Raw genomic sequence first — 14,000 nt, 5'->3', positions numbered from 1 at the left:
TACATTGACTTCTACTTTACTGCTCTTGAATTATACCTGTAGCATTTCCTCATATTGACAAGAGAAGCTAAGTTGCATCTTCTCTTTGAGCAGCAAACTATTTAAAATTCAGCTTCTTTTAAAAACAGTCCAGATTGAAGTGCAGCTCATCTATTTCCCCTGTTACCTCCCCCAGAAGGGTCCCAGCTGTTGCCTACAGTGCTGTCTGTTTTGGGCACCTGCCTTCCCTTTCCCTGCTGGCCACCTGCAGGCACGCTCTAGGTTGGGTGGGACAGTGCTGGCTTTGGAGCAGTGAAGGCATGGACGTGGCAGGCGCTCAGGACGGGCACTGTTTGACCAGGCGGAAGGCTTCCAGGAACTCGTTGAAGTCGATGTTCCCATCCTTGTTGAAGTCAATGCTGCGAACCAAGTCGTCAATGCCGTCATCCGTGAGTTCGATGTTCATGTGGGAGCTGAACAGCTTCCAGGTCTGCTGGAATTCCTCAAAGGAGATGAGACCTGCACAGGAGTGTTTTACATGCTGCATCTCCTTATGTGGAGAACACTGGCTAAAACACAACTTAAAGCAGCAAAGAGGCATAACACAAATGGACATGCCACAAGCATGGCAGGGAGCAGGAGGACCCAAGCCTAGACAACACCAATTCTATACATTCTAAAGGAAGCACCAAAGCAGAAGGGAACACAAGGCAGTGATCAACTGCCCACCTGCTTACCTGAATGGTCTCTGTCTATGATCCTGAATATGGTCTCCAAGTTGGATCTGTTTCGATAAATGGTTTCCAGCAAGCTCGACTGGATGTGCTGAAAGACATGATCACAGTTTTTATCCTTCTGACACCTCTGCTCTCTGACCTGCTACTGCAGATGTCTCCACAAATAAGAATATTTTTTGCTGTCAAGAACTTGCCAGCAGTGCCTTATCAGCCAGGTGTGTGATGACTGGACCCTCTGTGCAGACCATCAGCAACTTGTCCTTTCCCAACAGCACTCTTCAGGGCTAGCAGCAAGCCAGGCTGCATTTTATAACCACTGCAGAGCTGCTTTTGCTGGGCTGAATTAAGAAACTGCTGCTTGGAGAGTGGAATACAGTTTTCCTACTCAGAAACCTACATCCAAAGCTACCTCTAAATTTTGCTTTCACATCCATCATCTATTTGTAAAAGAGGCTGGGTGCCTGTCTGAGCTCAGGCAAGACTTCCTGTCAACTTAGTGTGGTTTTGGATTATGCAGGAACCACCCCCTGTCCCTTGGGTACCACAGCTGATTTGCACATGCTGGGGATCTTTGATGGAAGGGGCTGAGTGCTTACCTCTTGGCTCCTCTGCTCCATGGCCAGGTCGTCCAGCCAGGATTTGTATTCCAGCATGCCGTCCTTGGTGCTGCGCACCAGCTGCGGCCTCAGCATGCGCCAGGGCAGTCCCAGCCGCAGCACCGACTCCAGTGCTGTCGCCCAGCTGCTCAGCGAGATCCTTCCTGAAGGGAAAAGGGACACACCTCTGGGACACAGGTGGGGGAAAGCACGTGAAGGCAAAGAAAAAGCTAAACAGTGACACGCAGTGTAGCTGCTGCTGACAGCACAGCACTGTTTTGTAGTGCAGGCACACACTTCTCACCCAAGCCTCAGCACTAACACTAACTTAGGGTATTTCCTTAGAAATTTGCAGCCCACTGCCCGTTTTAGCAGCTGCTGTAACAACTGAGCTGAATTCCTATAAACAGTTTTGCTGCCAGGGAAGAAAGCAAGAAAGCAGCTCTCCCCATGAGCAGTTCTGCCAGCCACCATATCCCTTTTCTCCCCCAGTCCACCCATGGACAGTTCTCAGTGGTCACTGCACCAACACAGCACTCCTGTCTGCCAGAGAATAAGAACTCTTGGCTCCTTCCTTGAGACTCTGACAGAGACAAATGCCAGGGAAGACATCCCTCACTTTGCTCTTCCCAGTGATTTCAGATTCTAGGGATGAAAGGGCCCTAGCGACCAGCCAGCCTTTCTCAAGTCACACAACAGACATGTTCCAGGTCATCTTTTCCAATGCTTCATCAGTAATCCAGCTGCAAGGAGTTCCTCTAGGACCAGTCTCAGTTACTACAGATCAGGCTAATGACATCCTGCTTTTCCAGCACCCCCATGTTACAGTGTCACTCAGAGACATCCACAGAGACTGAGTAACAGCAAACGACCACTGACAAGGTCTGATACAGCTCCCCATGACACCTGGTGACAGCTGTCAGTGAGAGTCTCCCACCCAGTCACAAACTCAACCTGCTCACTTCATCCCCATCCAAGCAGGCAAGGAACCCACACATCCCCCAGCTCTGAGTTACCTGTATTGTCCTTGTCATAGGCCTTGAAGGCACTGATGAGGGCTGAGGTGTGAGCAAACAGCTGCTCCCGCAAGGCTCGAAAGGCTGACTCCTCTACTCTGCTGATTCTGGAGGATCCACAACAGAGAAACACTTGAAGGACTTGACATCATTCACAACAAAAGCTGCACCTGCCCTCCCAGTGCTCTACCTAGCTTGTCCATGGATTGCCCAGACCCTCAGACAACTGAAAAATCAGCAACCTTTAGAAAAATCCCCTTGGAATTTTGTTAACATTCCCTTCTCAACCCTTGAGCTTTCCTCAGTAACTTGGAGTACAAAGCTTGGTCCCTCCTTTACAGTTATTATTTAGAAAACCAAGCTGTGAAAGTTCATCTCCAGAGTAAAACTTTCTAAAGGCTCGTGAAGTTTTCCCTCTGGGAATTTTGACTTGGTGAGTACAGAGCAACTGGAAAGCCTTGCCTTTGGGTCATGGTGAGCATATGGGCTGTCTTGTTTGCTTGGTACTGAACAAAGTGGGGGATGAGGTCTGGTCCCAGCTTCACATAGGCTCCTCTGTTGCTGCCAATCTCATAGTAGTTAGAGGCTGAAAAGATGGTCAGCACCTAATGCCAAAACAGAGAGGTGTTTGCATCAGTACATACATCCTGTAATATTTATATATGTATAAATAACAAACCTGATCCCCTACAGAGCACACAGCCTGTGAAAGAACTGTGTTTTAGGGAGAAGAGGGAGAGCCAGGTGCCAGTTGGCCTGGAAGCCTTGCATGTCTGAGTTCCTTGTGGGTGGCACTGGTCACACCTGGATCTGGCCACGTGCTGGGCTTCCACAATTTTCCTGTGCTCTCTTCCAACAATCCCGCTCTCCAGAGTGCGAGTGCCCTGACAAAGCCACTGACCTGACTATGCAGCTTCTGCAGGAACAGCTGCACTAAGTGGGGGCTGTGGCACAGGGGGGATCAGATCTTGTCTCAAGCACCACACACAAGGACATGGTTTGCCTGCACAGCCACGTCCCCAGCAGAGCAGGCGGCTCCAGATGGCCCTGAACTAAGACCTCAGATGCAAACAGACTTCAGTTAACGCCCAGTAAGCCAGTTCAAGGACTCTGCACAGGCTTAAAGCCCCACGGGAAGAAATGCAGAACTGAGAGCAGCCACCCCCACAGAAACCCCACCCTGGCAGGGTGGAAACCCAAATGTCCTTCACCACACCCCCAACCGACCTTGCGGTTGTGACAGAACTCGTAGCCCTCCTGCTTGCACTCGTGAGAGCGGATCAGGAACTGCAAGCTGTACTTCTCAAGGAACTTCTCTGTCACATCAGGCCCAAAGTAGCAGCCACCACCTCGCACCTTATTCTCTCTGCAGCCCTCCTGAGGCATGGGGTCACTCCAGAGGATATCTAAAATCTGAGAGGATTGGAAAAGTTTAGTAAGCAAATACAGCCCAGTGTCTGAATCCCTCCCTAGACTGCTGCTATAACCAGAGTGCAAGGGAACAGACGTGTTTCCTGCATTCCACCTGAAGACTGTCACGGACCTGGGCCACCTCAGAGGTGGCAATACTGTTGGCCAGGAGCTACAGGCACACCCAAAGTGTCTGGGGAAGGAGAGATGTGCTTAAGTCAGGCCTGATACAAGCTGTGCCTTTGCTAGCCTTAAGATGTCCAAGAGCCTTGCTGTCTTCCTCCATCCCAAAACACAAGTCCTGAGGCAAGAACAGCCAGCAGATCCTGAGACCATTTAGCAGGCTTAGTATTAAACGTCTTTGTTCTCTAGCCAGGACATTCTGCAGCCTCCAGAAATAAAAGTGCTAACTCAGTGACCACTGTTTGGATTAAAGCCTAATCTCTTTAATGCTGACTTCAATATATAGTGCTATAGTGAAAAGGTGTGCAGCACTGGAAAGTCACATGTAATGTCAGCTAAGCAGCCCTGGTTTCAGAGCACACAGAAGAGACTCTCAGGCTGGAAAAACAAGGAAAGGAAGTCCCCAGCTGCTCCTTCCAGGAAGCAAGAAAGGCACCCAACAAATCATCCCCACGGCCTCACAGAGCAGCCCTTCCTGTCCACCTACCACTAAAGGACCAGCTGCTGCAGGAGGCACCCGATGCACACCCAGCTCAGGACCCTGCTTAGACTCCTCACCTGCTTCCACTCCTCCTGGCGAGTCCAGCACGGCTCATCCACATCCTTCAAGGAGACCATGCTGGAATAGGTGAGCTCCTCTGGCTCTGACTCGCTGATGTCCACCAGCCGGCGGCACGTGTCGATTTGTTCCTGCACCGTCTGCCGCAGCCACCTGGAGAACTCCGACCTGTTGGCTGTGCTGGGAGCCTGGGCTGCCTGGGGCTGCAGAGATAACCTGGGAGCTGCCTCCTTCCCTGCTGCATCACTGCCTGAGGGCCTCTCCCCATTTATGGCCTGCATTTCTGGTTTTCTGTTCGACTCCTTTCTTTTCTTCAGCCTTAACACAGAAATAAACTGAAAGATAGGAGAGAAATGGAGCTGATAACACAGCATGAAAACCCAGATCTTCAACTCTAACATCTTCCACTTCCAACCTCCAAGCCCCACTCCCTTCTGCCATCAACTGCTGCTTGGCTGTGGGTAACTATTAGTGCCATCCTCTCAGACAAGCCATCCTGGATTTACAGGGGGTTCACAGCTGGGCTCCACATCCATCACATCTCACTTTTCCTCATTGACTTCATGCACACGGATTTCATCTGCAATGGGCACTATGCAGCAGAGCAAAGGGAGCATTAATGACTAATGCAAGAGTTGTCATTTTATCTGGAGAAGGAAAGTGGTATTTTACAACTAGAGAGTGAAGAGAGACAAGTAAAATGATTTATCAAAGTCCTTCTGGAAATCTAGGGGATAAAAGCAGGCTAAGGAGCTGTAGTACAACACATCATCACTGCATTTTTACTTCAGCACCAGCATATACTCAAGAAACCAACAGTGCTTCATCCCTTCACAGCTCATGCACACACACTAACAAACCAAAGCCTGCACTCAAACACAAGCTTGTCTAGCAAGACCATCTGTTAGATTTGTCTTGTCAACAGCTAAGCTGACATATAGAAATGAGCTCCTCCTCACCACAAATCAGCAACTCTGGTGTCTCTTGCAGTAACAGGGAAATAAAACCTACTTTGTCCCTTTGAATTTTCTCAAGCATGTCCAGGTCAGTGGTGTCAGAGATGCCCCCATGAATAATGAGGACTTTCTGATCAATCAGGGTGGCCAGGGGCAGCCAGCAGAACACATTCTGAAACATCCGCAAGATTTTCTTCCCATGCACCTGGGAGAAAGAAAACAAGAGATAAGGCATCAAATCCTCTAAATGCACATCTCACATGGTAAAGGAGACACAAACCTAGGCCTACCTTGTATTTCTGCATGACTTCCTTGGTGAAACCATAGCTAGAGGAACAGGAGAAAGGAAGCTCAGTGGGGTTTAGCACAAGGCCCTCGACACCGCGCTCAGCCCTGCACAGAAGCCGTACCGTAAGTTCACCATGTGGTCCTCGTGGTTGCCGCGGTTGAGATGAACCTCCTTGGGATAGATCAGGAGGAAGGTAAAGAGGATAACAAGGATCTCCAGGGACTGCTTGCCTCTGTCTACAAAGTCCCCGTTGAACACGTAGGACTTGGAAGGGGAAGGAAGGCCATTCTGTAAAAGCAAGGAACAGGCAGATGTCACCAGAGAGCCTCCCCAAGGTGTCCGTACACCCTCTCCCCAGCTGCAGTCTCTCCTGTCCCAGGCTACAACAGATCCCTGCTCATTTTTATCCTGTGATCCCCAGCAGTGAAACTGGCAGTCACAAAGAGTCAGCATTGGTATCAGCACTACAAAAATACCCATTGGCTCTAGTAAAACAGACATTTAAAACCAATCCAATTGACTTGGAGAACTGCACATGAATTGCCCAATTTTGCAAAGGCTTCTCAACATGAACCATGGGATACAATACCTAGACAGCCTCCCTCTCCAAATTTGGTGCCTACCTTGTAAAAGATGAGGAACAGGTCATCCAGCTGGCCATGCAAGTCTCCTGATAGGCACAAAGAGAAAAGTCACAGTGTGTTTACCTTGAGCTTAAAAAATCACCAATGCATAACCTCCTATGAACTATATCCTTTATAAAACAATCACCACTGCAGTAATTTGGAAAATGTCTAGAGGAAAAGGACACAATGTAAGGCTTGAGCTCAAGTCTGACAAGGACAGTAAAAAATCCTACACCATCTGCTGAACACTGATTTAGAAGCTTTGCTCATTTCTCTCTTGTGATGGCACAACACAACACTGTCATTAAACGGGAGAAAGCTTTGCTTTCAAAATAACAAACTAATTGTCATTTAACATAATACTGGAGAGAGAGATTTGTTTTCCAGAGGCTGACTGCATGCAAAAGTCTGTGCTGTCTGTTTTTCAGAAATACCTCAACATTTTATCATTAGTCAGAATAGGAAAAAGTAAAAAGCTTGGTCTCAAATTTACTTATAGGATGCAAAGATGTGTTAACATTCTGGATTTGCATGCATGCATGCACTGGTGCTCACCCAGAACAGCTCCAGGATTTTGCTGCTTAAATCATCCCAGACCACAGAACAGGTCAGACCACCACCAAGTTTTGTGACCAATCCTCACCTGGGTGTGGTTTCCATGGTTTAGTAAAATTACTCCGAGTTTGGGGTGAGAGAAAAAAGAGCACCTGGGCATTTCAGACAGAACCAGCCACCTCTGAAGGCATCACACACTTTGCCAGGTTCAGTACAGATGGAGCATCACGTTCTCAATACCATGTTCTGTGTGCCCCACCCTCCCACCCCAGCATTCCACCCCGGAGGCTGCGAGGGAGGGACCCACCACACACGGTGACCTCCTCGCTGTAGCAGGTGGAGACGTGGCTGATGTTTGGCAACTGCTTGAGGTGCTTCCTGGTCTCATGCAGGAGGTTTAAGACATAGCGAGCGTGGAGCTGCTACTGGGAGAAAGTGAAGGGATTAAAGCAGGAAATCAGAGGCCTCTGAGCAGCACCACTGTGGCTGCAAAGGCTGCACCAGGACAGCCTGGATGGCAGAACCTCTCCCTGGGATGGCAGTCTGTGCTGACCTAGGGGCTCACAAAGGAGATGAGGGAAGTACTGGTGAACAGCAGGATGGCAGACACTTGCCCAAGGCAGCCCAGCCTCAGCACTGAGGGGGCTGCAAGGCAACCCTAAAGCCCCAGCACCCTTGTGGACAAAGCCATACCCACTAGTACACCCCACCTCCAGGAGCAGCAGAAATTCCAGCCCAATATCACAGGTAAGAAGCTGCTCCTCTAGAACTTTCTCAGCTTTCCCACAGTGAACCAGTCTGTGAGTTTCCACATGTCCTGCAGTGATAGATATGCTCAAAGCCAGGGTGCAGGCATTTAATAGAGCTGGGATATGAGGCACCTTTGGTTTAGGAGTTCTCTTTGGAGAAGGGATGGCAGCAGAACACTGCAGTTGTATGAAGGTTTGTCTTGTTCCTGCTGGAGTGGTACTCAACTCCCTCACGAAAGAACTCACAATTTACATTTCGAATCAGGGTCCAACTTGCATAGCACAGAACACTGTAATTGGCTGTTTGCCTCTGGGCCATCCTATACTTATTTATAAATTGAGAAATTTGAACAAAACCCTCAAGTTTCAACATGAGCTGTTGCTGATTTTTCCCTTTAGAAATGAAATTCAGGTTAATATTGGTACACTCCAAGGTAAAGTGTTCCATCTTCTCAGGAGTATATTTTCAGAAAGAAGATAATTTCTGTGGCATTAGGAAATATCATATAGTTTCCAACCCCATTTTGTTTAACAGCCAGCCAAGCTTGTTACACTCCAGTCAACTGAGCTTAGTAAGAAAGCTGAGACCAAATTACCCATCTTCCAGTCCTGCTCAGCCAAGGGGAAAGCACGGTACCTTTTTGGGATCCTTACTTGTTTCTGTTGAAAAGCTTCCAGCAAGGCCGTGGCATGGTCAGGGAGGAGAGGGAAGGAGAGCCGGGGTCCGATGTAGGAGTCTGGCACCTCTATGGATTCATAGTCACAGTATTTTTCCAGCTCTGCCTCTTTGTAACTTTCCCCGCTGACAAACATGCGGCTGATGAAATCCCCTGCACAGCAGGTTGGTGGGGTTGATTTGGGTTTTTTGTTAAAAGAAAGAAACAGACAAAAGAGTAGTTAATTGGCTCCAGGCACCATTCTAGTAATTTGCTGGAGAAGAGCTGTTTGGTTGGACTGGCACTGAGAAGCAATCACAGCCATGGATGCTGGGTTCTGCTTGGCACTGCTACAAAACGTGCAGTGGGGGAAAGGCTGCAGAGACAAATCTCCATGTGCATTGTGCACCGTTCTGTGAAAACACAGTGAACTTTGTTGCCTCCTTCCAGCTCCTAAGAGCAGGAATTGCCCCGCATCCCTTACACAGCTCATAGTCTCCAGACAATTCACTGATGCCATCACTCCTGAGACTCTTGGCTACATGTGCCATCCTGAAGATTGCCTGACACTGGGCAATGAGTAACACAGGGTGCAGCCTTTGGGGCTGCTGGTGCCACATCTACAAACAGCACACAAACTTACTCTCTTTGCTGCTGCTTGGTGTGAACTGGTCCATGAGGTAACTGAAGAAGTTGTGAAGCTGCAGGAAGAGAAAGAGCCCATCATTAACCCCGGAATGAAATTCAACAGAGCATCAGCCTATCATGATCATCTTTCTGCAAAATTGCCTCTGCCCTTCTCATGCTGTCTGCAAGCAACTCTGATTGCACCAATTCAAGTTTTGACTATCTTGAGATGAAGTCAAAACTGTGGCTTTATCTTCAGCCACAGGTTGAGCTTTGAGCCCTTTCTGTCCCTGAGAGCAAGGCAGCCATGTAAGAGAATTTTAATCTGAGTTAAAACATAACAAACAAAATAGACTTGCCTATTGTGTTCAGAGTTCAGAAAAGCTCTGTTAAATGGCTCTTAGGGCTTGCTTCTTTTGAGGTTCATTACTTTGTGTTTTGTGCAACACAAGCAGGCAGGGAATCAATAGGTTAAAAAGCAGCAGGAAACCCAGCCCCTGACCACTGAAGCACTGGGAGAGTTCCCAGCCAGCAAGAAACCCAGAGACTGGCACAGAAAGCACCTTGCTATGTGTTTTCCTTGCTGCTCTTTTTCTTGGCACCATACCTTGATCTGATCCTGCTCACAGGCATACTCAATGGATTGAAAGATCCTCCAGGTGCAGCGGCGCCGCATTTCCAGCCGAGCCACGTGGCGCCGGTACCACTGCTGGATCAACACAGCTGCCTTGAAAGCTGGGGGGCAAGAACAGAGCCAGGCTGCTGAGCTGCACTGCCTGCAGCTGAGGTACCTGTAACAGCTCCTTCCCCACCCCTGAACATGGAACAGAACCTTTCCTTTTCGGGAAGGAGCTTCTAGGAATTGTATTCTTGTGCCTAAGGGCAAAAAACCCTCTTCTGTTTGCCTTCTTTTTTGCAAGAGGTTGACCTGACCCTGCCAGACCAGAGACCTCTGAAACACTTCCAACCATTGCTGCTGGTTCCTCAGCACCAGCATTAACAACAAATTATTAGGGCCTAAAAGCCTTGACATGTTCTTCAGGATTATTAGACAATATCCTCCCTTTCTACCTACCTTGGTCATTTTTATGTCCATCTTACCATCTCTAGGTGCTGGGGCTTCAGAAACCAGAAATTTAACTGAGGCCGTGCAAAGAATTGGGGGAAGACAGGATACCAAGTTTCCTTCTAGAGCCTTGGAAATATGGGGGTTTTCCACTTCTCTTTGTGCCATAAATAAATACTTCAACTTTTGCAGTTGTGAAAGAACTTTAGCATGGCTCTATTGTAGCATAAATCTCAACACACCATTACCTTACAATAAAATAAAGACAAAACTACACCCACTGTGAAAACAGGGAGGTAGAACTTGGCCATTACATGACATAGAATGACTGGGATGTCAGAATTTCCAGGTACCACAACCAGCACTGACACCAGGTGCTTCCCACCAAATTAGGGCTAACTGCCCTTGAATCTCTAAAACACAGCCTTTGTCTTCTCCCAGTTTCAGTGTGTTCCCTTCAAAGATTATTTCAGATATTAATTCAGTCAGCTTGCATTAATTACACAACAAATGGCCCTCCAGGTAGTTCAGCAGGAAACAGCAACCTTGTCCTAAAGAAGCTATCTCAATCAATTATATAGTGAAAATATTAATCCTTTTAAATTATGATTCTCTTTCAGCACTGGGAATTGCAGAGCACAGAAGGGAAGATCTGCTGATCTGCACTGGGGCTGAGACACCCTGAAGTTGTGGGCAAGAAGGTAAGATTTGGAAAGCCTAAACTCAGCATTTAAGCCCCAGATAGGCAAGGCACTGGTTTTTACTCTGCTTTTACAGAAACTGAGTCTGCAACTGAAAAAGCCAGGTATTCTAATTTAGCTTCTTATCTGGGCAAGTTATACCTGGCAGTGTTTGTATCAGTGGGGGGAAAAAAGAAAGGCAACAGAGAAGAGAAAGAGCCACATTCTATGATGATCCAAACTATAGATCATATAAGCTGCTCAGAGCAGACTTCACTCCAAGGCAGGGCCAGTTGAACAGCTCTGTTCCTACACTGTCTCCACTGAAAACAGCCTTCAGACCTTGTACAGGAGGACAGGGATGACATCTGGCACACTGCAGTTGGGCACAAATCCTGAGCAGCTGCCCTGCTGCACACGGCCAAATCTGACAGGCACTGAGAAGTAAAGGTTAGAAATTCAGAGAGGCTTTACTGCCATGGGAAACTAGCTGAGGTATCAGATGTAAAACAAGGTTTGAAATAAGTAACTAGTGTTGTGTTACACTTGATCATCTTAAAATAACCCTGAACTTGTTGGACAACTCCATGGACCTCTGGGATGTTGGGTGACTGGTAAGTCTAACTTAAAAAAATGTTTTTCAACAGTGGACAATAAAAAGCAAAAGTCCAAATCACAACCTCATCCCCACTTTCATTCCTTAATTTCTTTTTTCAGCACTTACAAACAATGTGCCCCATCCTGCCAGTGCTCATGACTACATGATTCAAACAAAGAAAAGACTGTTCATTTACTTTTTAACTCTTCATTATATCTAAGGTCTTCCTCATCAACTCCTTTGTTCTACAACAGAGACAGGCACACACCCACAAAATCAATATAATTAACAGAGGGCTTCATAAAAATAAATCAGCATAGCTTTGAGGGCCATAAACAAGTGTGGATTATTAGCAGAGATTAAGAGAACTGTGCTGACATAATCAGACAGAATGCACACTTCTTGCTTTACAGCTTTTCATAGCCCCACCACCTCACCTTCTTTGTAATCGGATTCATTTTGGCTTTGCTAACACTTCTGCTTAACCAATCCTGCACCAGTAAGAGCCTTGGAAAATAATCCAGGGGAAGCAGCAGGGTGACATCTGTGTCAGTGTAGCAAACACAACACCTGTATTACCCAGCAAGTGTTTAATCCAGCAGGTGTTGGTTCTAACTGCTGCTTCCTTTCTGGTTAGGCTGGGGTGGATTTTAACCTACTCCTCATCTAAATTGCTGTTATTTCCTGTTGTCTTCTGCCTGACACCTGGGAATCCTTGTCATGGGACACTGAAAGACAGAACCTCACTTGAATGCTATGAAAAAACCCGGAGGAGAAACACATTCAATGCCACCTCCCAACAGCACATGCAGGAGAAAACAGGAAAAGATCACTTTTCTAAGAATCACTCACCATTTTCAGACTTCTGCAGGGAGTACTTGTACTGGACATTTACAGAACTACCAGATCCCATGTTCTCCAACCAACGCTCCAACGTTGCAGACTGGTCCAGTGTCACCAAAACCACCAAAGGGATGCAGGGAAGACCATTTGGTCAGAATCAAAACAGCTACAAGATGTCCCACAGTGCCAAGAATCTACAATTAAATATGTTAACACTTAATTTCAACGTTCAGATGGCCTCTCTTGTGCCCAAGGACATTTGCCACTACCATGTTTCTCCAGCTACTCCCAGACAATCAGATGAGGATTTCTGTTTTACTGCTTTACCTTTCAAGTGAGCTTTATAAACAGGAATCAGTTCAGCACCTTGAGCTACTTGTATAAAAATAGGTACTGTGGTTGTCTGGCAAACATATTAAAAGCTTTTCAATACTAATCAAGAACTATTCAGAAGTCATTAGGAAGCAGTATATACAGACAAATATTCACACAGTCCCCTGAAAAGGATAACTCTATAAGGAATGAACACAAACCTGATATTTAATCTACCACAGCTAGCAGGAAGGCAAGTCTAAAACAACAAATAGCTGCCAGAAGAAAATAACCAGCTTTGTTAAACACTGCTTGCCTTCATCTCAAGCATCTGCTTGAGTGTGGGAGTGTATTACACCATCCACTGCCAGTATAAAAGGACAGACAGCCAGACTTCAGAGAGCTCACTGCTGTGGAAGTTCTGGTCAGGGTAAAGAGATCCTAACACAAGATTAGGTCAAACTCTCAAATCTCTAACTTTGAGGATAACCAAAATGTCATTCACAGTCAGACATTTTTCCTCTGGAAAATAGTCACTTACTACTGCCAAAGTAGGCCTGGGCTGTATCATTGAATAATTCAACAGATTTTTATTTTCCCCTGAAATTCAGGGAGCAGAAAGCTGAGAAATGGAGGGAAGGAAATAAACACCTGTAAAAATGCTAAGACTGCTGTTGGTGGGAGAACACAGCTCAAAGTTGAAGGGTCAGGACACCATAAAGAGCACTTTCCCAGGAGAAGGCAAAGTCCTCCTCCTTTGCTCACTTCCTGCAACCCTTTTGCTCCTTCAATCTCTTTGCACCTAACCCACGCCTTTCCTCTCAGAATAGCTCGGATGCGCACACGCGCTAATTGAGGGAGCGCGTCCGGTGTTGTGTAAGGTGAGGGACCCGTGCTTGCTCAGGGAGGGAGCCCTGCTCAGCCCCACTGCAGCACGGGCACCTTCTGAAGCACTGCAAAGGCTGGAGCTCTCTCTGCCCTGCCCACAATGCCCAATTGTACAGTGGCATTCTCACAGTGCCACCAGTGGGTGACACAGCAGGGCACACTGCAGTCCCTCAGCAAAATACCTACTCTTTCATTCTTCAATATCATTTCATGTCAGTCACAAATGGCCTGAAAACTGCCAAATGACTCCCACCTTTACCTAGTGCTTTACCTTCTTTGTGCTCAAATAGTGACAGCTTATTAACTACTCCAAGGGACAATTGCACACAAAACTTACCAGTTATAGCTCTTGCGTGTAACCTCCTACACCAGAGAAATCAGAGTTCAGGAGAAAGTTCAGAACTTTTGAGCATAGGCCCGTCTGGACTATCTAAACAAAAATTTCACTAAGCACAAATCTGAGGATTTCAGCAAGTTTTAGTTTCCAGAGAAGCAATGATACAAATGATTCATTCTCCACTGTCCCCTTTCCCAACTAGAACACTTCTAGCTTACTTTTAAAACAGAGAACAAAACTTGAGGCAAACACTCAAGTATGGTATTCAGTACCTCACCTGCTGAGGATGTGTTCAGGGGTACCACCTGCCTGCTTAGATAAAATGAGACTTGGATTTG

General features: G+C 47.0%; 1 protein-coding gene across 1 annotated transcript; it reads right to left on the bottom strand.

Moving 5' to 3' along the window:
• Window positions 1-85: 85 nt before the first annotated feature.
• On the bottom strand, window positions 86-12,195 carry PPEF2 (protein phosphatase with EF-hand domain 2). Its single transcript, XM_033061277.1, has 16 exons — window positions 12,135-12,195; window positions 9,546-9,673; window positions 8,955-9,012; window positions 8,310-8,485; window positions 7,214-7,328; window positions 6,349-6,395; window positions 5,847-6,013; window positions 5,727-5,763; window positions 5,492-5,641; window positions 4,480-4,815; window positions 3,556-3,741; window positions 2,791-2,933; window positions 2,329-2,435; window positions 1,313-1,476; window positions 717-804; window positions 86-498 (listed from the first exon to the last, which is right to left on the bottom strand). Exons 1-16 carry the CDS (start codon window positions 12,193-12,195, stop codon window positions 317-319), a joined length of 2,145 nt encoding a protein of 714 aa, XP_032917168.1. The 3' UTR covers window positions 86-316.
• Between the last annotated feature and the right edge of the window lie 1,805 nt (window positions 12,196-14,000).

Source organism: Catharus ustulatus, chromosome 5, assembly GCF_009819885.2.
Source record: "Catharus ustulatus isolate bCatUst1 chromosome 5, bCatUst1.pri.v2, whole genome shotgun sequence".
Classification (NCBI taxonomy): domain Eukaryota; kingdom Metazoa; phylum Chordata; class Aves; order Passeriformes; family Turdidae; genus Catharus; species Catharus ustulatus.
The sequence above is the reverse complement of the archived record's forward strand: the minus strand, read 5'-3'. Positions and strand labels throughout refer to the sequence as shown.